Raw genomic sequence first — 26,074 nt, 5'->3', positions numbered from 1 at the left:
TTTCTTAATTAATTTTCTTAACTAAATGTTACCTGTCTTACCCCTCTAGAATAAACTATTTCAGGGCAGAGATTTGTATGTGTATCTGTTTGGCACCACTGTATTTCTATCACCTGGCAGGATTCCTGGCACATATCAGGCCCTTGATATTTGCTGAATGTGTGAAGGGATGATTACCTTTAAGATAGCCGTCATGAAGACTGAGCAGCCCATCAGCACAAAGATCATAAGGCCTGTCACTCTCTGTTCTCGGATGCCTAGGAACTTGGGCTGTTCTCCCGGAGCAGAGCATTCAGATTCTAGCTTGAGGCTGTTCACATGTGTGATGGACAAGACGGTTGCAGCTACAAACCAAGGCAGGCCCATGATGGAGCAGACACCCAGCATGATTGCCACCATCAGTAGGTCCAGGTGGTAACCACAGCCTTTCTGTGGGGAAACAGAGTTTCTGTCACCATTGGTAGACTAGCTGTAGTGGGACACAGAACAGTGAGTTATGGGTCTCAGGCCCAAAGCAGGAACGAATGTATGGATAAGAAGGAAGGGGCTCAGGGATTCAAGAGGAGTCTTGTAGCCCCTCCTGGTTAGGAGGAAAAAAAGAAGAAAAAGGGGAATCTTAGCCTGTCCTATATATGCCAATATTCATTCTTTCTCCAAGTGTCTCCAGCTTACTCTGTCTTACACATTCAAGGATCCATTCTTCTGTGGAAGAGTAACCAAAGATCATGCCATATCTTGAGCATTCTAGATGGTAGAAACTATAGAAATTGGAGATAAATGTCTTTATTGGCTTCCTACCACATACTCCCAGATCCTTGATAGATTTGGATGTTGCTTGCCTGCTCTGCTACCATCCTAGGATCCTAGGGTTTGAGTTTCCATCTAGAAACTATAGTAACAGATATCAATGAAAGAATATCTGCCTCTAGGAAACAGTGGCCCAGGCCCCCACCTGAATGAACCTCAGGAAGACAAGCTATACAGTTGCTTGACCCAAAGCATATAGCTATATAGGGATCACCAGGAACTCTACCAAGTCACCTTCTCCACAGGTGTGAGAGGAGAATAATGAAGTCCACGTTTCTTTTATACCATATCACCATGCTCCACTCTAGTCTCATCTCCAAAGCAATCTTGGTTATTAATGGAGGGAATGGAAACCCCTTATGAATCCCTTCTATGAGTGTTTTTATCCAGATTCTACAGTTTCTGGTCTAGATGACCTTACCGCCCCCCCCCCAAAAAAAAAAAAAAAAAAAAGTAACAGGTTGCCATAACAGTCTTCTAGGTCAGAGCGTCTTTTTACCTTGAGCTTATGTTCCTTTCTGTTAATAATGACGGCTGTGATCTGCTGATCCATGAATATCAAGATAGTGCAGAGAAGAGCTGGGATAATTGCAGCTATCACAGTCCACCAGGGATTGGGGCCAATGGGATTAATAATCCATCCTCGATCATCCCTTGTTGGCTAAGGGAGAAAAGATACTATTTTTGTATTTTAAGTTAACTATAGTCATGAGAGTAAAACATATCAAACTTAATCACAATATCCATATTTCTTTTTATTCTTGAGAGAGGATCGTTAAAAAAAAAAAAAGGCCTGAAATACAGCAACTCCTTAAGAAATCTGTGACCTTGTTCTGAAACCATTCCGCAAAGAGTTAAAGACACCAATGACTAACAGAAATTATTGGTTTTACAGGATGGTGGATGAGAAAAGAAACAAGTTGCTGAAACCCCCTTGGCACATGGGACCAGAGGTAGCATGAAGAGATAAATATGAATGACTGGGGACTTTCCAGACCTCTCCTTTCCTTCTACCAATCATCTACTATCCCAGAATCCACCCCCAAAACCTTTTCTAATTATTTCAGTAAAGCCAGTGCAGGCAGACAGATTTGAGATGAATTCCTATCTCCTTGTTAGTAAACTTGAAATAAAAAGCTTTTCTTTTCTCAAAAACCGGGTATCACAGTACTGGCTTCTAGCACATTAGGCAGCAAGCCCCTTTTGCTCAGTAGTAGTTCCAAATCCCCTTTGAATCAGTCAATCTTCAATTATCAATTTCTTGTGAAATATTCATTAATGCTGCACTTCCTTCTACTTACTTCCCAAACCTCTGGGTAGAGAAAAAACAACTGTATCTCAACATTAACCCAAGTAACATACAATTAACAACTATATGTGTTGTCAAAAAATTGAATGACTTCCAAAGACAAATATAAATAACTTAGACTATTCTCCTACTTCTCTCCAGAGCCATATAATGTGTGTCTACAGCATAAATAAAGGCAAAGTAGAGCCATCTGCATGGAATCTCTTGGGCTTAGATTAGACTGGATTGCTCCAAGGGCCTTTCCTTATCTGTAATGAAACAGGGGTCCAGCTATTAGAGACTTGAAAGGAGTCTAAGACTGCTAAAGTTGGGGGTTTCTGTGACCTAGGATCCTCTCCAATGCCCCTGTAATAAAACTGTCTATAAATCTTATTGCAGTGTTCATGACATAGCTAAACTCACCTAGATCCTTACCCTACCCCGGCACCAGGGATACCAACTGGCCCAGAGTTGACCAAACTCAAGAAACAAAGCATAGACTGTTATATTTGATTTTGTTCCTTATTAGTCATGTTTCTAGGATCCAAAGACTAATAACACTACCAAGTCAAAAATTATGAATGAGTTAGCTTCTAAGTTTACAGAATCTGTGTTTTCTTAGTAACAATGCTCTAAGTGGTAGTTAAGTTCTTGGACCAACACAAAAACTTATTAAATAAACCCTTAATGGCATTATACCCCTAGTAATAGTACTAGCCTTCAGATTGGGTCTTGGGAGTTGAGTGCCATGTGGTACAACAGGGAGGGAAAGGAAGAAGGCAACTTTTTGTCTGCCTCCTGAAAATGGAGCCTGTCATGAGCAGCATTTTCTTTGACATTTTCCCATTTCTTTTTCTCCCTGTCCTACCTCCCAGAGGCCTTCTTCACAGATGTCCCAGAAATTCAGTAAGCCTATCCCTTAGGGAACGTTTCCAAGGACTGTTTAATGTTCCCAAATTACCTATTTTTACACAAAATCCATTCCTCCTGCAGCGCTGACCTCAGCTAGGTATTGGAGAGAAAGCTGATTGTTCTCATTCACACAAAGGGGAGAATGCCATATTCTAAAAGGCATTATACTTACAAGAGGGACTGGTTAGTCCATAAACTTCCAACTGGTGGCATTTCAACAAATTCAACAAAATTAAATTTTTTCAGAAAATATGGAAGCAGTTATTTCAACACGCCTACTTCCCAGGTAGAAAGAAAAAAGAGAAAGCAAAGGGACAACTGCAGGGAGCATTTACAAGTCAGGGTCTGCCTTTATACCTGTTGGCCTTCTCCTCACCAACTTCTCCCATCTTCCTACTTTATCATCCTTCCTAAGTCACTGAGTATGCCGAAGGTTTTCTCTCCTCTCCACTGTGGGGATCTATGGAACTGAGCTCAGCTTTTCTATCTTCTTTGTCGACTTAGTCAGTGCTCTCAAACTGAAATCAATTTGGAGCCCTCATGTATTGATCATTTCTTTTACTTTATGTATAGATTCTTACATAAAATACTGTATATTAGAGAGAAGTATAGTTTGTAATATATATAGTATAAAATACCATAAATTAGAGAGAGTTATACAAACAGCAAAATCAGATTAAGATGACTTCAGTGTCATGATTACTCTGCCAGGGGTCCTAGACTCCTGACTAGGCTCTTCTTAGTTCCATTCTCCTCCTACAAGGAAGGGGCACCATCCTTGAAGGCTCAGGCCAAGTCCTTGACTTTTTTCATCCTTCCCAGTGCCCTTATATAGCCGATGCCCAATGAAAGTGCTGTTGCTTGTTCCAGAAACCCACGTTTCCAGAGTGTCCTGAATATAAATGTGCACATTCCATTGTTTACATATTAACATATTAAGAATAAGTGGTATTAATAATAATAATAATACTTTTCATTCGTTAAACAATCTTGATTTTTCTGTTCTCTGGCTTTTCTGACTTGAACTCAGCCAAGTCTGAAGTTTGCTTTTCTAAATGACAAGGTATGAGGAGTAAGGTTCAGATTTAGAGGACAGCAAAACTCGTGATTAGGATGTGAAAAGGCCTTTGAAATTAACTTGGCATTAGAATGCATGAAATTACATGAGTGTACCAAGCACTCTGAGATCTGTTTACCTTGAACACACTGGGAACTTGAAGCTTTGGTGATGGAACGCCAATCAAAAAATCAATAATCACCATTGTGAAGATAGTGAGGAAAACAGCAAAGTCACTCACCATGGAACGTACCTGGCATGAGAAAGAATTGGAAACGTGTTTTGGCAGGTTGAATAAAGTAGAAAAGAGGTAAGTATTGTAAAAGGCTTAAAAATCCTCAGAAGAATGTTTTCATCTTAGAGTTGAATTAATGCAAGCAAATTTAAACAACAGGAATATGTTAATTGCCCAATTAATGCCCATAAAATATGGATATGATGAGGCAAAATGAACCTTCTCACAAATGCCAGCATAACCCACACCAGCCTCTGAAGAGTTCTGTTTGGGGCATTTAGGGCCAGGATGAGTCTCTAGTTCCGGGAACTTAGATTTTCTGGGACCAGCCAAGGTCCTCAGTGCTAGCCAAAAACCTCAGCAGCAGCAGCAGCAACTCCACTTCTCCCTCATACCTAATATCCAGTCTTTTTACAAGTCCTGTTGGCTCTCCCTTCAGAACATATCCGGAGTCTGATCACTTCTTACCACCTCCACTGCTCCCACCCAGATCCAGGTCATCATCAGCTTCTGTTTGGGTAACGGTAGCATCCTCCTAACTTGCTTCTGCCTTTGCCCTCCGGCCCTGCAGTTTTTTAAATGCAGCCACTGGAGTAATCATTTGAAACACAAGTTAGGTCATGTCACTCTTGTATCAAAACCCTGAAATGGCTTCTGGATCAAAAGGCCTTCTTGGCCTACATGGCTCACACAGTTGGCATCATCACATCTCCCACCCCAGCTCCTATTGCTCTCCTTCTTGACACTCTGCTGCAGACACACAGACCGTCTTGCTGTTTCTTAAACATGCCAGGCTCCTTCCCACCTCAGGGTCTTTGTACTTGCTCATGTGTCTACCTAAAATGCCTTTCCTCCAGGTAACCACTTGGGTAGCTCTCCCATCTCCTTCAGGTTCAACTCAACTATCACCTTCTCCTTGAACTCTTCTCAGATGATCCTACTTAAAATTGGCCACCTCCCTCCACCCCAGCACTCCCTGCACTTCTTTACTACTTTGTTTTCCTCCATAGCACACATCTTTATTTTGTTGGCGATTCCCATCCTATTTAGGATCCATCGTGAAAGGACTGTCTCACTTTATAGTGTGGCTTCAACAAAATGCAGTGCCTGGCAAATACTGGTGCTTGCCTTAATCTGAGCTTTCAAAAGAGAGCGAAATATATCTTAGCTATACGTAATATCACTGGTACCTTAACCTGACTTCACTTTGCTTTGAAGCCTAAGGTTTCCAGCTCCTCCTCCACAGTTATGTTAGTTCTCTGAATGTAATATACATTCTCTGAGTATCCACTACCTCCCCATCCCCAATATGAAACCCACTTGACCATCCTGGGGCCCACTGGTCCTTTTCTCCTCTGAACTCCTATGGCACATGCCCAGGTGGGCATCCAACTATTTACTACTGTTGTATATGGCACCTATTTCATGTGTTTTTCCTTCCTATCTGGTAAGTTACTATCTTTTAAATTTCTGTTGCATCCCCTTAGCACTTAACCCAGGCCTAAGAAGGTAGTCAGTACCAAACAGCCACTTGTTAACTATTTGTCCTGATAGGAAACAAAGACCTAGAACTTATTTAATATGTGCCTCCCATGACTACCATGTAGGCTCACTGAAGTCTAAGAATGTATTCTAGTCATATAAGCATGTACAGTAAATATCTAATTAACTGAGTTCCCCTCCCATTTATGTACCCTGTATTGAAAATGTGTCTGGCTGAAACCTCACTTAAAGGAAAAATTACCATTTCCTTCTGATTTGAGCTCCCTTTCTTTTTTTTTGTGAGAATAGCTTTTAATTTAAAACCCTTGAAGCAATAAATCATCTCTCTTTCCATCACAGGCAAATACTCTTCCCTCAAAATTTGATGTAGTTTAAACAACAACTGTGACTAGTGCAAAAGGAAACAAATATAATCTCTTTCAGGAGGCATCATCAAAACCTACTGGGCTGGTGGGTGCTGAAAACAGGCTCAGCCTCCACCAAGGGTGAGAGAAGCAGCACAATGAGAGCAGCAAGACTTGCATAGTATTTCAGCCAGCTTTGAACAGATTCAACAATACCTGGGTTGGGGGAACCACAAAAGAATGATGCCTAAAATGAAACGAATATGCTCAGCTCCCTTATGTGGCTAATATCCTTGGCACCTGGACGATGGTAGAAAAGTAAGTGCAAAGGTAGCAGATCCCAGGCAAAGCTGAGGGAAGACAGTTCAGGCTCATTTGCTTTTATTTTTTAATTGGGGTCTTATATATACAGCAGTTTTTAAGCAAAAAAATTTTCTGCTTTCTGGGAGGTGTTCTGTGCTACACAGTGCTCCTGATGCCAGCAAAAATATTTGTGTTGTTTCTGTCCATTTGAATGCTTTGTCGAATTATCTTTCCCATCTATGGTATTTCACTGCCTACCCCATACCATGTAAATGTAGAGCAACATGTCCAATAGAAGTACATTAGCCAGGCCAGCCACGGTGGCTCACACCTGTAATCCCAGCACTTTGGGAGGCCGAGGTGGGTGGATCACTTGATGTCAGGAGTTCAAGACCACCCTGGCCTACACAGTGAAACCCAATCACCACTGAAAATACAAAAAGTAGCCCAAGTGTGGTGGTGCACACTTGCAACCCCAGCTACTTGGGAGGCTGAGGCAGGAGAATCACTTGAACTCAGGGAGGTAGAGGTTGGAGTGAGCCAAGATGGTGCCACTGTACTCAGCCTGGGTGACAGAGCAAGACTCTGTCTCACAAAAAAAAAAAAGTAGTACATTAGCCACATGTCTAATTTTAAATTTTTTAGTAGCCACATTAAAAATATAAAAATAAGTTAAAATAATTATAACATTTATCAGATTATTTTACTCAATATATCTAAAATATTGTCATTTCAGTATGTAATCAATATAAAATACTGATGAAATATTTTATATTCTTTTTTGGTACCAATCCTTCAAGACATGGCATATATTTTATGTGTACAGCACAGTCTCAATTTAGCAAGCCAAATTTCAAGTGGTTATTTGTGACATGTAGCTATTGACTACCACATTAAATACTGCAGGTCTAGAGAATCTTATGCAAACTCTTTCAGAGTGATTTACTGAGTAGGAAATCTCTGTGACACTGTGCAGGTCATTTATATACCAACTTAAGAGTACAGAACCTTGGTTTTTGTTTCGTTTTGTTTTTGAGACAGGTGTCACTCTGTTGCCCAGGCTGGAGTGCAATGATGCCGTCACGGCTCCCTGCAGCTTTGATCTCCCTGGCCTCAAGTGATCCTCCCACCTTAGCCTTCCTGAGTAGCTGGGACTATAGGCGCACACCACCACACCTAGCTAATTTTTTTTTTTTTTTGTACTTTTTAGAGATAGGGTTTTGCCATGTTGCCCAGGCTGGTCTTGAATTCCTGGGCTCAAGCGATCTGCCTGCCTCAGCTTCTCAAAGTGCTGGGATTACAAGCATAAGCCACTGTGCTTGACCCAGAATCTTGTTTTAAACCTAGGATTTTTGACCTGAAGGAAAGGATACAAATCACAATTTTATCTAATCCCATCCCCTAGTCCTGCCCCTGCCCCTTGCTGTCTCCCCACCGAAGGCCTATACTGATGTGATTTAGCAACAATGATACCTACAAGGTGAAAAAGACATCCTTTATGTGACAGACAGCTTTGTCAGCACTTGTTTGGGGATCATAACTCTAGCTGAATTAAAATTTTAAAATATTCTATAAATGTTACAGATTTAGCTGAAAGTGATTGGGAGGCTTTTCTAGGACAGTGTTTTAAATATATTTGTTTTTGAGGGGGATGGTAGCAAAGTAACTCATGAACTGCAAAGTTGTGAGTTTCAAGAGTGGAAAAAAATGAGATGATTACAAAGAAAGACAAGTGGAGCAGGAATAGAAATGGGGTGGGGACACTAAAAATGACACAGGTCCTAAACTTAGGTGTATACTCTGTAATAATCCAAAAATATAACATCTAAACCTCTAAATGGTTCCTCATATTTCACATGTCTGACCCTAACGGTAACCACAAGAAAATAAAAATAGAAGAGAATGTTAGGGCAGGAAGGGACTTCTGAGCTCATCTAGTTTAACCCATTCGTTTTAAAGAAAAATGCCCAGAGAGGTAAAGTGACTTGGTCCTATCTATCACACTTAAGGTGGAGTCAGGGTACAAACCCAGTTGTTCTCACTATGAACTGCAGGGAAGGCAGTTCAGGTAAAGGGAATAAATTATAAAGCAAGCAAAAGGCTCAAGCTATTCCTGTTGTACTTCCTGCAAGCCCAAAGAGGTCACGGAGAAGTAGCAGGCACATTCTATTGTAGGTAGGAGAAAACCGCCTAGTCAACTCCAAAATACTGAAGCAACATTGATGTAAAAGGTCATTTGAACATGATTCTTCCAATAGTCTTTTCTGTACTCTTTTTTCCTTTAAAAGAAAATTCCCAATCTGAGACAAACTGGATTTCTGATAAGTTACATAGGCATTTAGAACAGCAAACAAAATACAAACTTTGACACACTGTTTTCCAAACATACGTTCATTGGGATTCCATACATATGGAAATCAAAGATATTTACAGAAAGAAAGTACTATCTTTCACATGAACATCTGCATACAGTGAGAACTTCACAATATACCACTATGTCTCACACAGAGGACTCCTAACAGGCTGATAACCAGTTGACCCAATCCACATATTATTCCACTTTCCACTCACGGATAATATTGTCTACACATATGCGTAAAATTAAGCAGTACATTCTAGACTTTTATTCCACGGAAATCTACCTTATATATATTAAGACACACATATAAGTCCATTTTTAAGCAAGAAAGAAACTCATTATTTGCTCCAGTTTTTCCCAGCTCTCAAACTGAAATAAAGTGTAGCACTTGGCCAGATGCGGTGGCTCATGCCTGTAATCCCAGCACTTCGGGAAGCTGAGGTGGGCAAATCACGATGTCAAGAGATTGAGACCATCCTGGCCAACATGGTGAAACCCCATCTCTACTAAAAATACAAAAATCAGCTGGGCGTAGTGGCATACACCTGTAGTTCCCCCTACTCTGGAGAAGCAGGAGAAATGCTTGAACCCGAGGCAGAGGTTGCAGTGAGCCGAGATCACGCCACTGCACTCCAGTCTGGCCACAGAGCAAGACTCTGTCTTAAAACAAACCAACAAACAAAAGAGTAGAACTTATACAAAACTTTGCCTTGTAGAAACAGCCCTCTGTTTTGTGAGGCAGAAAAAAGGGCAGCCATAATATACTTTATTACAGTATGTTTAGGCATAAGAAGGGCTGAATTTCTTTTTCTACTTAATGAAATTAGGTAATGTATAGCATATAATCTTAATACTGATTTTATACCATTGATTTTACAAAGTTTATTTATAAAATTTTATTATAAAATGTGTATTTTGCTCAGAATATATATGCTATCTTCGTTCACATTTTTTGTTTTGAGACTGAGTCTCACTCTGTCACCCAGGTTGGAGTGTAGTGGCATGATCTTGGCTCACTGCAACCTCCTGGGCTCAGGCAATTCTCGTGCCTCAACCTCCTTAGTTGCTGGGATTACAGGTACACACCACCACCACACCCAGCTAATATTTGTATTTTTAAGTAGAGATGCGGTTTCACCATGTTGGCCAGGCTGGTCTTGAACTCCTGGTTTCAAGTGATCCACCCACCTTGACCTCCCAAAGTGCTGGGATTATAGCCATAAGCCACCGCACCCAGGTCCTTTGTCCACATTTCAATCCACCCAATCATCTTCCATAGCCCAAAAAGGCTTTGTAACATAATAGAGGACAACTCATTTTTGATGCCTGTGTGGAGTCATTATTCTATGGGGACTGGATTTTGTAAGGCTGCTTAGTAGGGGGATTTCCACAGGAGTCAGCAACTTCAGTAACAAAGTGGGGCTGCTTTAGAAAATCCAACTCAACATTAAAAGGTAACACCAGTAGGCACACTTTAGTAGAGAATTCTACACTATGAGCTCCCCTCCTTCTGCTATTCCCATTTGTCCCCAAATTGAAGAAGATGTCAGAGAAGAGAAGGCAGGGAGCATGCTCAACTAGGACCCACTATGGCACACCACCTTCTACTCTTGGTTCATCATATCAAACCTCACTGTATCCTTGAAGCAAGACTGGAAAGAGACGGCAGGTGTCATCACATCATTGTGCAGATGAGGAGAATGTGGCACAGGGAGGAAGAGGGACTTGCCCAAGGTCCACAGCCAGCATCCAGGTCTCCAGGCCATGGGCCTTGGACGTTGTGTCCCTGGCTCACATGGCATTAAGCTCCTATGAGACAGGGATCCCAGTCATAACCAGAATCCTGATTGTTCACAACTCACCACACCCTAATCCAGTGTTTGTGCTTTATTTCACCCAGTTGGTTCTGCTTCGTTTTCCTACAGTTTCTGAAAAAAATCCTTTCAACCAAACAAATATATGTTAAGCAGACAGCAATAAATCCTTTTACATTTGACTGAATAATTTGAAATAGAAACTCCAGAGACTCTAGAATTTGGTGCAGAGCAGTAGGAAAATTATAGAACATTATCATTCTACTTTTCATCATATTTGAAACTCTAATTTAATGCCAGGTTGCAACTAAAATACTGCAAGAACCAAAATGGAAAGGATAGTCTTTCATAATATTATATAAAGTTTCTTTGCCTATGAAATTATTATTATTATTATTATTATTATGATGATGGAGTCTTGCTCTGTTGCCCAGGCTGGAGTACAGTGGAGTGATCTCAGCTCACTACAACCTCCGACTCCTGGGTTCAAGCAATTCTCCTGCCTCAGCCTCCTGAGTAGCTGGGACTACAAGCTACCACCACACCCAGCTAATTTTTGTATTTTTAGTAGAGACAGGGTTTCAACATGTTACCCACCACCATACCCAGCTAATTTTTGTATTTTTAGTAGAGACAGGGTTTCAACATATTACCCAAGCTGGTCTTGAACTCCTGACCTCAGGTGATCCACCTGCCTTGACCTCCCTTAAAGTGCTTATATAAAAGGATTATAGACATGAGCCACCATACCCAGCCACATCTGAAATTCTTAAAGTGTCCAAAATAACACTGCGGATCATAGCAGATAAGCAGTGAAGTAAAATCAGGAGGTGATACATGAAAAAAGGTCAGAGATGAACCTCTGGCCCCAGAAAAATGTAGAAATGGAGACAGGCAAAGAGCTCAGAGCTGAGAAAATACAAATTTGGGGCACTTCACATGATACCAAGAAGTTATCATGTGGTATGGTAAAACAAGATTAACTATTTTAACTAAAAATAAACATTATACTTTTTGGGGAAATGGCTACTGAGAAATAGAGAATTCATCTGTCTACTTTTAGCAAAGTACAATATTACGCTGCTGTGGGCATCTGGCATTGTACCACCAAACGTCACAAAGCCAAGTGAATTCTTGACACTTGATAACTCAGCCCTTTTTACTCCTTGAAATCTAAGCGGGAAACAAATATTTTAAACTGAGTTATAGTTTTGTTAAAATATTTACTTGCTTAATACCAACTGCTTAGCCTTTAAAAACCAAACCATCACAGATTTTCTAGTGAACTGTAAAGGTCTCACACACTTTCACACACATTCACAATATCATCATATTATGAATTTTGGTATGATTTATGTTAAAAATATCTTTTCTTGAAAATGCTGTATTATACATCTATAGGTCAGAAATTATTGCATACAATTTTTTAAAAAGCTACAAATAAAGCCCCACCTAATAGCTGATTTTCTCTATGAAACACCAAGAAGGTTTTTCATTTACTGCAGGTCAGGCCACATCACTGGCCACATTAATAGGTTTCTCTGAAGGCCACTACCACCCATACCCCAGTAGACTGGGAGCGCATCCCCATTTCTGATGTACTGATGGTAGATTTCTTGCCAGCAAATGAATACCCTTTTTTATATTATCTTCTCCTTAAACATTTATAAAAACTACCTACAATAGTGTATCTTCTCCTTAAACATTTATAAAAACTATCTACAATAGTGTATCACCACTAATACAAATTTCTTCTCAGTTCTATTTCAGAAGGCATCAAATGAGTATGCTCTCTTTTTTTTAATTTTTTTTTTTATTTTTGAGACAGAGTCTCACTCTGTCGCCCAGGCTGGAGTGTAGTGGCGCAATCTCAGCTCACTACAGCCTCCACTTCCTGGGTTTCAGTGATTCTCATGCCTCAGCTTCCCAAGTAGCTGGGATTATAGGCCTGTGCTACCACTCCCAGCTAACTTTTGTTTTTTTAGTAAAGATGGGGTTTCAGCACGTTGACTAGGCTGGTCTAAACTCCTGACCTCAGGTGATCCACCTGCCTTGGCCTCCCAAAGTGCTGGGATTATAGGTGTAAGCCACCACGACTGGCCTGATTGCATTTGTTAAATAAACTACAAATACCCAATATATTTCTTCATATATGGCTATTCTACCTTTTTGGCAAATTAAAACGGTATATAGGCCAGGTGGGGTGGTTCATGCCTGTAATCCCAGCACTTTGGGAGGCTGAAGTGGGCAGATCACAATGTCAGGAGATCAAGACCATCCTGGCTAACAAACGGTGAAACCCCGTCTCTACTAAAAATACAAAAAAAAAAATTCGCTGGGCATGGTGGTGAACACCTGTAGTCCCAGCTACTCAGGAGACTGAGGTAGAAGAATCACTTGAACCTGGGAGGTGGAGGTTGCAGTGAGCCAAGATCGTGTCACTGCACTCCAGCCTGGGCAACAGAGCAAGACTTTGTCTCAAAAAAAAAAAGGTATGTGGCTTCTTCTCACTGATTCGTATGTTTGAGGTTTAGCTTGGTATACTGTGGTAAAGGTACGTGTAACCCAAGTCTTCAGGGGGCCTTTCTGTGGCACAAATTTTGTGGTCACTGTACATCACCCATCTTCCTGTTATAGTTTTGATATGACAAATATAATGGTCATTTATTACAGATGTTTCCATGTGACTGAAGAATATAAATAATTCATGCACTTATTCTTTTCAGTATTAACTTTCTGTGATGAGGTTCCAGTAGCCACTCTCCACTGTCTCAAGCTCCCTTTCAAAGAAATGGCCCATGTCGATACTCCACACTCAGCCTCTAATCTTGCCCTGGCAAAACTGGCAAAAGCCTTGGTCATAATACAAACAATGCTATCTACATCATGGAAAGGTTGCAGAGGCTTCAAACAGTCATACACACTAAGTTAGGAGCATACTGGTTGCTGTAGTCAGTGTCACCAGTGATTTCATAAGCTATTACAAACACCATCCCTGGGAGAAGATTTTTGGGTCCCCCAAAGTATCCAAGGTGACAACCACAATTTACTGTATTCAGGAGCCAGCTGTAGCTATTGTGTGCTAAGTGTCTCGGCATTCTGGAAATGAAATGTAACAGCATTCTGGAAATAAGACTTAATAACTCTTAAAAAGCATCACTACCACCTTAAACTTAACTGCAAAAAGGTTTTAAGTATTAACCCTTCATTCCTAACCACAGATCAATGAAAGAGGCTGCCAGACACTAGGGGAGAATGCCAGTGTGGCTCATCAGTACATCTGAAGCTCTCCACCTGGCCAATCAACCCCATAAGAAGGACAGAGGCTGAGAAAAGGTTCTGTTATATGTGATTCTAACATAAAAGAAATGCATGAACATGCTACCTACTCTGGTTGGGAAATAACGGCTCGTCTTAAATGTCTTTAAGGTGCTTGACAGAATGAAGGTGGTGAAGAATAGAATACAGGACCAAAAGAGGACATCAGGAGTGTAGGGTCCATGATGGCCGCACGCAGATCCCATGAACTCTCCATGCATCTCCTGGCATTCCTGGAGGAATAAACATTCTGGGTGATGAAAGGCAGACACAACCAAATAAACAGCTGTTTCCTCTGAGTCCACCATTCACTGTCATCCCATGCTTGTTGGGAGCAGAGGCTGCAAGCAGCATCCCCTTGACCTTCATGCAGTTGCAGAGTCCTCTCTTGCACAGGCCACTTTCAGGTAGGGTGGCTACTTATGGTCCTAAGACATAGAACCAGAACTGTTCTGAACAAACACTACTTTCAAGGCTCCAGAAGGACCCCGGCAACTTGTATTGTTCTCACAGAGGACCTCCAAACTTGAATATTCTTCAACCCCACATGTCTGGATCTGCCCCTGTCCTGCATGGTTTCATCCCCACCTATACTTAGCACACGGTCACTGGGTAGGATGTGGGGGGAGAAAAGAGAAGGGTAATCTTCTCCCCCTATGTACAAGAAAAGGATAAAAGAAAGTGAGTAAGAATTGTTTTTTTAAAAAGCTTTATTTTGGTAAATGCTAGAGTTTGCCAAAAGGCTACTCCTCCCTTTCACGTAGAAGTCCCTCCTAAACCTGTGATCACAATGCTGGGACATCGGGCAGCTCCCAGACTTACACTGACAGTCAGGTTAGCCCAGTGGACTTCTGCTGTCACGATGTTGTGGTCCTTCCAGTACTGCAGGGTGTGATTGTTTGGATTCTCTGGGAGAGTACACCTGCAGCTGAGGGGAAAAATTAAAAAGATTCCTGAGGAAAACAGCCAAATACTCAGTTAAATGTTTTTAGACACAACTGGTTTAAAGGCTGCCAGGAGCTGCCTTGCTTCTCCTTTGCATACTTCAGACCTGAGGAGTTGAGGCCCCTCTTTAGGCCCAAACATATTCTAATTTTTCAGTTGCTCATTACTAAAGTTGGACTCAAATCATCCCATGGATCTTGGATTAAACTGTGCTGACAACAATGTTTGGTATATGATGTGCCCAGAATGAGTCCTGATTTTCTTTTTGCCCAATTTCCATCTCTTAGGCTCTTCCTATGAAATTTAATCTACATCACAAGGAGGTCTCGATATCCCACTTACTTTTCAACAACTTCCTCCAAGCCTGAATATCTTATTCCCTATACCCTTCATTACGCTCTTGTTCTAAAAGTCAGAGTCTCCTGGAGTCGTGATGTAAGCACTTCCTGACACTGTGTTACCTTTGCTAATATCCCACTACCTTAGCCATTCCCTGGCTACTCCTGGTACAGCCAGACCTAGAAGTTCCCTTAGCTTCCCCAGGCCTCCTGTTCCAGCCAAACCAGACCAGACCAGACCACAACTGTGCCATTGGCCACCATGTTGCCTCCCAGTCCCAGCATGCTTCATGCCTGACATGGGTCCCAATATGGTCAACTGACACAGCCATCCTCACTAACTTTGTATGGTCTATAAATTTAATAGGCATGCCTTCTAAGATACGGCATGATGGAATTAAAATTCAAAATCTCAACAGGTTAGAATAATAGGAAGAAACTGACAAAATGAAAAGTAATAGGGAAAGCTATAAAGCCCTATACTTAAGTTTTAAAAAATCAATTCCAAATAAATAAACCATGGTACATCCAGACAATGGAATATTAGTCAGCACTAAGAAGAAATGAACCACCAAGCCGTGAAAAAACATAAAGGACCTTAAATGCATATTACAAAGTAAAAGAAGCCAAACTGAAAATGCTACATACTATATAATTGCAACTATTACATTCTGGAAAATTCAAAACTATAAAGACACAAAAAGATCAGTGGTTATTAGGAGTTGGGAGGAAGTTATTAGGAGTTGGGAGCAACAGGTGAAGCCCAGAAGATTTTTAGGGAAGTGAAACTATTCTGTATGATATTATAATGGAGGATACATGTCATTATACATTTATCAAAATCTATAGAATGTACAAAACCAAGAGCCAACCCTAATGTAAACTATGGACTTTGGGTAGCAATAATGTGTCAGTGTAGGTTCACTGATTATAACAAACTTACCACTCTGGTATGGGATATCGATATTGGGGGAGACTATGTGTGTGCTGGGGTAGGGGAATATGTGAACTCTCTGTACTTGCTGTTCAACTTTGCTGTGAATCTAAAACTGCAAAATAAAGTCTATTTTTAAAAAATCAATTCCATATATATTAACATAAAACCATTTAAAGAATTGAGGAGTTCTAGCTTCACATCAGCACCATGTGAACTAACAGTAGAATGAGACTAAAAATACATATATCTTGAGCTTTATTAACAAATTTCTTTCTGGAACCAAAGTCTACTCAATCCAGGGTAGGTCACTTTGCCTGTCTTCTCCCATTAGGATATAAGCCTCATAAAGGTTTCCAAGGCCTAAAACAGTGCTTGGTACATAATAGGTGTTCAATCAATATTTGTTAAACAAAGAAATTAATGATAAAAAGAAGTCAAAGAATGAACCTTACAGAAATAAGAACTCCAATGCCAATAGGAGCCAATTCACTAGGCACTGAAGATTATACTCCCTAATGATTTACTTTCTAGTAGAATAAAGTTCTAATAAATTTTTTATTAATTCTGATTTTTAAAAGGTTAATGAGTGAATAACTAGAATAGATGAAAGTGTATCTGTTGCTGGTTGGCAGATGCATCCAGGCAGTGTACTCTCTCTTCTGAGGCAGTTTTGAACTGAAATTGTTCATTTCGTAACCAGATCCTCCACATCAGAACTGTACAGCCAGAACTTGATGTACAGAGCTAAGGGAAGAGGATCTTTAGTCATAATTTGGAGAATGCTATTCAAGAGAAGAAATGTTTATAGGACCAGAGTGTCCTAGATGGTTGAAAACAGCCAGATACTGTGTTTCTTTTCTAGACAATCCAAACCATATTCAACACATAAAGAAATCATAATCTCCAGAGTTGAAATCTAGGAAGTAAGTAGGTTTCTAGATCTTTATGATACTGTGTGAGACGCCTCAGGATCTTGAATGAATTATTAATATAGCTTCACCTAATAATTCCTAAGAGTTGCCTGTAAATACTTTCAGAAAAAGAGAATCCTTCATTTCAACAAAGGGGCTAACAACAAAAAAAAAAAAGAAAAGAAAAAAAAGAGAGAGAGTCCATTCTCCCACTTGATAACATAGTCCAGGGGCTCACAAATCCTTGCAAAAAGAAGTTCCTGCCCATAATGAATTCAAATTCTCCCTGCTACATTTGTCACCTATTTTTATTTCACCTACCTAGTTCAGTGCCTAGAACTGAAAGACCTGGTCTGGAAAGCACTTCTTGAGTACCCTCTGTGTTTCACTTTCAATCTTCTCTGTCAACACTTTTGATTGTTCTCTTCTGGCAGTCCTCCAATTCTCCTCATCTATATCTGAGCTCCATTTCCCAAAGGGCAAGACACTTCTTTACTAGAAGCTGTAAGCACTGCCTAGCACTCTATATCAGCAATTAAACTCAGGCCCTTTGCTCAATTTTCTAAAATTAAGCAGAAAGCACACTTACTAATAGAGGCTAAGGTGGTCCAGCTGGCTGTGCATGTGGATGGGATAGGTCTCTGCCAGATGAATCAGTTTTTCTATTGCTTCGTAGATGAAAATAATGCAAATTAAGGAGGCAAATGCTTCTTCAGTGAAACGGGTAATGTAGCAGACAAGGGAACTGGCATCAGTTGCCACAAGGACAATACACAGGAAAGCGGTCCACAGTCCAATACAAGCTCGCAGGGAGAGGTATGAAAGAGCATAGTCTCTGAAACAAGACCAAAGTTCATCAGAAAGCATGAATGGATGGCATTAAGAGACAAGGAGTCAGAAATGTGGTTAATTCAACTCATCTAAACCAGCACTGGAACCCAATTTATCCTAATTCTGACTGCATGCATTTTACTCCTAAATAATGTTCTGGCACAGTTTTGATACAGATTTGCTTCACAGGATATAGGCAAGGATAGGAAAACTGAAAAGAGAAATTTTCTCTTATACATTCCTGCCATTACTACCTAATGTAATTACGATCTTATTCTTGTAGTAAGAGAAAAAGGGGCTGGCCCTAGTCCCATGCGCTGCTACTTGAAATATAAAAGGAAAAAAGAAAAGGCTGTACAGGAAAAGTAGGGAAACCAGAGCACTCTTGTGCCCCACTATCACTTAGCAATATATATGTATGTATACACACATATATACATACACATATACATATGAAGGGGGATATTAGGCCAAATTACAAATTGACTTGCAATGGAAACGATGAGGTTTGAAGTAGCTAGGAAAAGTCTTTTTAAAGATAAAAAGTCAGCACTTCAATAATGGTTGAGGGATATTAACCAAGCTCTTTAAGAATAAGAGATCTGCTGTTTTGGGTATGGTGCTACCTAGGGGCAGGACAACAGACCAAATGTTCTCTTTTCAGGTTTCTTACAATCCAGAATCATACTGCCTGTCTGTACTCAAACAGAACCCTGACATTTAACCCTGGCAGCATAATCACTAAATCTGTTAGAGTTTTCAGAAAAACAAATGTCTTACTTGCAGAATTTGAACAAAATCTTTTCAAACACAAGCACTGGCCCAGTACTTCCCAGGATGGTGAGAGCCTGTCCCGCAAACAAGGAATAAGCAATCCCAGTCATGGAGGCTCCAAACAAGGATTCAATTGCACTCTAAGAGGAAAAAAAGTCATCACTTAGCTCTCCTGTGTGCCCTGATGGCCATTTGCTTGTATTTCATCTTAGCAAGAGTGATATGTACACACCATCTAATACTCCTGTAAACAGATACTACTTTAATAATTCAGGTGCCCCGATCCATTGACACATCATTCCTTAGCTAACTCCTATTCTTTAGTGACTCAATTCAGTATTTGAAAATATAAAGCACAGTGATACCATTCATACTACAAGCTCACATACAGAGTCACTTTAAATCTTATTTTAAAATGGCATCAATATATCCATTTTCCATCACTGAGGCAATAGAAAACTCAACTGAGCAACCAGCTACTGAAGCTGATGTTCAAGCAGAAGAGTCTGTTCTAAAGAGAGAATTGTGTTGTTCTTTGGTATGATGTCAGAACACCACGGTAATTCAGAGGAAAAATCCAATCACTTCAGTCCTAGACCGGGTAATTCCCCCTTGCCCCCAGTGGACTTGGCTGCTGCCACAATATTTTAGGTCTTGTTTGGGACCATTTGAAGTGGTTAAGGACTCTTACTATGCGTCCCTCAGTGGCTTCTCCGAGCAATCCCCCAAAGGTGATGACAGGTGACATGCAGGCACAGTACAGGAACAGAAAGGAGGCCAAACACTGTAAGCTGAGTGCATCCCGGTAGTCGCTCCAGTACCAGGGGGCCTTCCGCTTGATGTCCAACACCAAGCCCCCAAATAGCCTGTGGAAACACAGTAGACAGGCCTCTAACGCAGTCCTTCTTCCCTAAAAGCATGTGAACAGCACACATTTGAAAGCATTTCAAATGCACTCTGTTTAGAGGTAAGACTTTGGCTTCAGTTTGACCCCAGTACAGATATCTCTCTCAGGTCAGCAGAGTCCCTTTGCAACCAACGGTATAACTTATGGTAAATTTGAATGAATATCCTAAACATACGAAGAATTAATTTAGATATGCATATTATCCATTTAATGAAAAAAATTCAAAAAAATTCACAAGAAAGCAAGTATTACCTTCAAACTTTAGATTCTGAGCTGTTAGGAGGAAATGTGCAAAACCAACTTAAGGTATTAAAATTATTAGTTTTATTAAGTGTTTTCTAGATAAAAAAAAAGACCCTACCGCATGCACTTTCTTACTCTGAACAACTACCCACCTTATTTGTGAGAAATTAGCATTCATTCATGCAATTGACAAGTAGGAGCAGATACTTGGTGCTCGGCACTGTGTCAGGTACTAGAGATGCAGCAATGAGCAAGACGTGAACAGCCCTGCTCTCCAGGACCAAGTCTAGTGCAGGAGACAGGCAATGTTGTGAGGGTGCCATGGAGGCACAGAGCAGGGAGGGGCATTTCAGCCATGACTTCAGGGGGGGACTGGGAGTTAGCCAGATGAGGCAGAGGGGCCAGCATGGGTGACACTTAGAGGTGAGAGTGCATGGTAAGTCCAGGTGCTGAAAGATATGAGTGGTGAATACAGTATGAAGAGTAAATGCCAATAGACAAGACTGGAGAAGCTAAGTCAAAAGGGCCTTGTAAATGATTTTAAGAAATTAAAACCTCATCCTAATAGCATGTCAAGTTACTGAAGAACTGTAAACAGAGGGGTGACATCATCGAACACACATTCTGGAAGGACCACTCTTGTGGTAGTATGATGAATGGAGCATAGATTAGGATGAGAAGTGGATGGATTCGAGAGCTAATCAGGAGGTAGAATCAACAGGACTTGGTGGCAGGATTTCAGGGCTTCTCTCCTCTTCTCAAAGATGAGACAGACCAAGACCAAGATCTCCCACACTAAGGAGGAGATGTGCTCCCAGTTCAGTCACTTTTTCTAAAAGTGGAATCACTGCACCAGGATGAGGGCTGTCAGGTGAATAACAGAAAGAGCCACTCAGTATTTTATAGCACAAATCCCCTGGCTTCTACCAATCAATGGCACAGAAAACAAGGAAGAAGGACTATTACAGAATGAGAACATAATGACCAAATACAAACTTTGATTCACTCCTATGTCAAACAAATGAACTCTAAAAAGATGTTGCTAACACAATCATAAAAAGTTTAATATGAACTGAGCATTAGACAGTTTAAAGAATAATGGTTAACTTTGTTAGATTTGATAATGGCATGATATCCTAATCAAAGAGATACATACTGAAGTATTTACGGGTAAAATGTCGGTGATTTGGTTTAAAATAATCTAGAAAATATAAAAATAAAATTAAGTGGGAAGAAATAGACAAAACAAGGTTGGCGAAATGTTGGTAATAATTGATGTGTACATGGGGGTTCATTAAACTATTCTCTCTTTTTTTAATATGTTTAAAATTTTCTATAATAAAAAGCTATTTTTTAAAACCCACAAGCTATTCTCTCATGGAAGGAGGCTTGGTCAGCTTTCTTTCCTTCTCTTACCTAGGAGCCTGGAGGAATATGAGAAGGCCTGGAATCTGTATGCAAGGGGAGAAGGTCTAGCCAGCAGTTTCTCCTCGAACACTCTCTCTTATCTAGCTAGTACAATGGGTGTGCAGGTGGAGACAGGACAGACACTTACGCACCTGCTCTTTTCTGGTGGGTGTGGCTGGGATTCACCTTTCCTCAACTTACGGCAGTAACATCATAAGAGTTCTGCCTCCGGGTTTGGGACCAATGCTTCAGTTAGTAGTAAAGCATCAATTTGTCTTTCTCCTCTAGGAAAACAGCCTGTCAATAACCTTATAGGCCCCAGTAATTTGTCTGGGGCAAGATTCAAGTATTTTTGGGTTCTTAGCTAACATAGCATCTTATTACCATATGATTATCCTTTTGTTACCAGTCACCTTCCTCTGGAGAGCACAATTCTGTGAGAAGAATCTCCTTGTATAATAGTGACTACACTCTCTCTCTCTCTCTCTCTCTCTCTCTCTCTCTCTCTCTCTCTCTCTTTCTCTGAGGCTACCTGAGATGCTGCCATGATTACTCAACCCCTAGACACAGGAGGACAGGAGTGTCTGTGAACAACAGACAAAAGATTTATGTGAAATGGATTTCTGAGAAGCCACAGAAAAGGAAGACATCTATGTGTCTAGCAGTGATTAAAAGCCAGGGAAAGATCTGAGGCTCATATGGATGGTATAAATATAAATTAATAAAATAATTTCTGAACACTTTATGGAGTCAGACTCATATATCATTCATGCATAAAATCATACTATGATTGCGTATCTACAACAGATATTCATCAGGCATGGATGCTTCTATATGCACTTGGGATTTCCTTTCCCTTTCAACACTGTCCTTCACATTCAAGTTTTCTGGGGCAGGAGGCACACAGGGATATGAGTTTAATTTAAGCTTGATGCAAGAAAGTACTTACCTGCGCAGAGGGTCACTAGGCTCTGGAGCATTGACTTAAGGAGCCCTTCCCTGGAGGGCTTTAGAAACAGGCCAGTCATCCAATTGTCTGGTATGCTTTGGAAGAAACCTGTTTGAAGTGTGGGGGGATCATCGAGATAGCAGCTCCTGATTCTTTTTCCATCAGCCCTTCCCAAAAGTGGCATCCCCAATAAGGGACATAAATCTACCCTGAAAAACCCCTTTCCAGAGCACCCTCCTTGCTGTGGAGCTTCTAGCCTAGGAACACTCTCGTCATACTTTCTTCGTTACTTATGGCATCCCTGCCTTAGTCAATATCAGGGAGGTTCAAGATCTGTCTTAACCCTGGCTTGGAGGGTCAGATCATACAGAACTCAGAGCACCATTTCAATTTTGTCTCCTTTCCCACCTTTTTTTTTTTTTTAAACAGTGAAGAATGTTACTTGTGCAAGTCAGAATCTGATACCAATTAAATGGTGACAGCTTTGCCAATAAACAAGAATATGCTCTTCCATGGCTAGGAAGGGAGACTGCCACAGATGACAGGTCCCAAAGATACATGGAGTCCTTTCCCACCTTCTTAGATTCTACTTCACCCTGCCTTCAAATACGTCTCCATCCAACAAGGATAACATTCTTTAAGATGTTATCTAAGTTTTGCTCCAATGTTGTTAAGCATGGCAAGCAAAAAACAGTTTTACACCTCAAAGAAACACAACTAATAGTCCAAAGAATTATAAAACCCAGGCTAATGTGGTTTTAGTTTGTGCAGTCCAGGAAAGTACAGAAACGTATAGCATGTCCATATGCAAAAAAGGCTCACGTTTACCTCCCACATAATTTGAGACTGAGAAAAAGGCCAGAGCTGGCCTGGAACTGTGATCCTTGATGCAGGCATTATGTCACCTTGCATTATGGGGTACAATGGGAGGAAGGTCATATGGCTTGAGGCCCTTTACTAAGGGCTCTAAGGAAAATGACAGGAGCTCAGAAAGAGGAAGCATCTCCCATATCAAGCAGAACTAAGCTCTGAGCCTAGAGCTTCCTTTTAGCTTTGTCAATTTCAGAAGTTCCTGATTTGACATTAGGACATAACTCTTTCAAACTCCATTTGAATTTGCGAGTTAAGATACTTAGGGTTTGTGAATAAGCATATGATGATCCTGGCAATATGGGATTTTCTTGGGGACATCAGACGCCATTTCCAAGATCTTATAACTGTTGAGATCCAATCTAACGGTCTCCCAAACCCCCATGCGGAATTGATTATAAGTGACCCCCTCTAATCTATTCATTTTCTTTGGCACCAATAGCAACCTAAAATCTCACCTCTGCACAGATACTGGTTTGAGGGAAACCTTGTTGCCCAAAATTCTACTACTTTCAAACTCTAAGTTACTAAGCTGTGGACACCCTTTATGTCCAAAAGATAAATTGTAATTTTGAAATATCAAATCCATACTCAAAACCTTTTCCTGAAAAAATTACCACCTCCTTTAGGACAGAGTCAATCCTGGAACCCCTTCTAAGGACACATGCTTCCCTTGAACTGCCTCTCGATACCAGGCCTCCCCACCCAATTCAGACCTCTCCCAACTTTAAAGAAAATGTTTTGTTTTTTTTTTTAAGGGGAGGCTGCTCCCTCTTTTCAGTGGCCCTTCCATTGCAAGAATACCTTCTTTCCACCCATGCTCCCTTGCAGAGCACAGCCATCTTCCCCTACACTCCAATACATTCTTCCTATCAGAAAACATGCTCCTCTACAGGAAAACTGCTAGTCAAGTGCCATTCTCTCCTGTTTCTCTGTCTCCTTTCCTGGATTTTCCCTGAATTTCTAAGATTGGAAAAATAAAATGCTTTCCACAATTCTAAAACAACCCTGAGTTTCCACTGGGTAGAGTGCTGAGCATAGAAGAGTAAGCAAAGTAACTTCAAGCAAGGAGGCAGAAAAGAAGAAAGCAAGAGGTTAGAGGAAAGCTGCTTTCCATGATCTGAGTCCTGCCCTGAGAATCTCTACCCAGGAGAACCTTCTTAACAGCACAGCTTAACAGAGACACAGCCATAGTCTCAACCTTCTCTCATAATCTGGGGACACCTCTGAATGTCACACCAACCCAAAATATCATTCTCTTTTATCACTTTCTGACCTAGGGAATAAAACTTCCTAGTCTAGGGACCTGCTTCCCTCACCTGCCTTCTCCTCAGACATCTGTCCTTAAAACGTTGGCTTAGAGGCCGGGCATGGTGGTTCACACCTATAATCCCAGCACTTTGGGAGGCAAAGGCGAGTGGATCACTTGAGGTCAGGAGTCCGAGACCAGCCTGGCCAACATGTTGAAACCCCAACCCTACTAAAAAGACAAAAAATTAGCCAGCCATGGTGGTATGTGCCTGTAATCCCAGCTACTCGGGAGGCTGAAGCAAGAGAATCTCTTGAACCTGGGAGGCAGAGGTTGCAGTGAGCTGAGATCATGCCATTGCATTCCAGCCTGGGTGACAGGGTGAAACTCTATCCCCTCCCCGCCAAAAAAGTTGGCCTAGAAGAGCAGATTGCCTATTCTGAGGCACACACACCTAAAATAGTACCTATCTTCCTGCCCTAAGGGAGTTTCTTAACCAAAAATGATCACTCAAAATTTATCATACCTAGTCCATTCCATGCTACAGAACAGACATCATTCTAAAAGTATTCATTCATTTAGCAGATAGTGAGAGTCTACTCTGTTCAGGGCACTGTGCTGGGTCCTAGTAATATAATGGAACTCCTTCTCTTTTGGAACAAACAGTCTAGCAGAAAAGACAATAAATCAATTAATAATAATAAAGTATGATAAAGGCTGTAGTGTGGGGAAGGAAGATCAGAGCTCAATATTGTGATATTACATAGCAGGTACACCTGACTTCATCCAGAGAGAGTCCTGGAAGGCTTTCCAAAGGAAGTGACACAAGAACTGAGACTAAGGATATATAGGAGTTAGCCAGGAGATGAGGAAGGGGAAGAGTGTTCAAATCAGAGGGAACCATGGTAGGAAGGACTGGAGGTGAGACAAAACATGGTGGGTGATTTGAAAAACTTGAATGAATGAATATGATATTTGATATATTCATAATATTTCTAGTCAGTGTTTCCATTTGAAAAGTCATTCTTCAGCCAATACATTCCCACTACAGAGAAGAAGGTTGGAAGAAAGAGGATGCCTCATTTTTTCAGATAACTTCTACCTAATAAGCAGCATTGCTACAAAACATCCCAGGACTTACCGCCCAGTGCGCTGAAGTTCTGGCCCACTGTGACCCCCATGTGGTTCCTGTTCTATGTGGCAAATATTTCCATTTGGAACTCCAGGCATTTTCCTTTTCTCCTTTTAACAGAAGACCACAAAATTAGTAAAGTTAACATCTATTTCTCCCTCCTGCTATCAGAGGGGAGTGGCAATGGGATAACTCAAAAGCAACCAAAAATGCCCAAGTGTAGCTTTCAAATTCAGTAACTGACTTGATGCAGTTTATCGACTTTACTGAAACACACACACACACACACACACACACACACACACACACAAACCCCGCATAATGTCGCCTCCTGTTCCATAGTACCTGACTCCTAACTATGCCTTGCCAGCAAACAGAAAAATGAGGGCTTTGGCATCAGATGTGACCTAAGTTCCAGTTTCAGATCTGCCTCTGTGCAATCTTACTCTACCTTAAAATCCTGCCCTAGAAAATAGTTTTATTCCTCATTTGTAAAACTAGAAATAACAGTACCTTTTGAGGGATGTTCCTGGGAAGGCTGAATTTACATATATAAAGCACCTGGCTGGTGTCTAGTACACAATAGGAGCTCCTTTCCCATCTTTAATATGTCAGAAAAATATCAGACACTCTATTTGCTC

The 26,074-nt window shown here is 40.9% G+C and overlaps 1 protein-coding gene and 1 non-coding gene across 3 annotated transcripts in view; both read right to left on the bottom strand.

The window, feature by feature from the left end:
* SLC4A8 (solute carrier family 4 member 8) overlaps positions 1–26,074 on the bottom strand; it is an 87,910-nt gene that overhangs the window by 23,794 nt on the left and 38,042 nt on the right. Inside the window, exons 11-19 of one of the 2 annotated variants that reach the window (XM_003939170.4) lie at positions 25,443–25,543; positions 19,368–19,542; positions 18,683–18,816; positions 17,661–17,906; positions 14,763–14,868; positions 14,012–14,173; positions 4,204–4,317; positions 1,307–1,468; positions 178–429 (exon numbers count right to left, since the gene is read on the bottom strand). In XM_003939170.4, the coding sequence (XP_003939219.1) occupies positions 178–429; positions 1,307–1,468; positions 4,204–4,317; positions 14,012–14,173; positions 14,763–14,868; positions 17,661–17,906; positions 18,683–18,816; positions 19,368–19,542; positions 25,443–25,543 (1,452 nt within the window). Of the gene's footprint in view, positions 1–177; positions 430–1,306; positions 1,469–4,203; positions 4,318–9,349; positions 10,618–14,011; positions 14,174–14,762; positions 14,869–17,660; positions 17,907–18,682; positions 18,817–19,367; positions 19,543–25,442; positions 25,544–26,074 lie in introns of those variants that run through there. The other variant, XM_074402647.1, reaches the window with a different exon arrangement.
* Positions 22,616–22,746, bottom strand: LOC120365190 (small nucleolar RNA SNORA24). Its single transcript, XR_005580198.1, has one exon. It is a non-coding gene; the product is annotated as a small nucleolar RNA SNORA24 (small nucleolar RNA).

Source organism: Saimiri boliviensis, chromosome 7 (assembly GCF_048565385.1).
Source record: "Saimiri boliviensis isolate mSaiBol1 chromosome 7, mSaiBol1.pri, whole genome shotgun sequence".
Classification (NCBI taxonomy): Eukaryota; Metazoa; Chordata; class Mammalia; order Primates; family Cebidae; genus Saimiri; species Saimiri boliviensis.
This window is presented reverse-complemented; position numbering and strand designations above follow the sequence as displayed.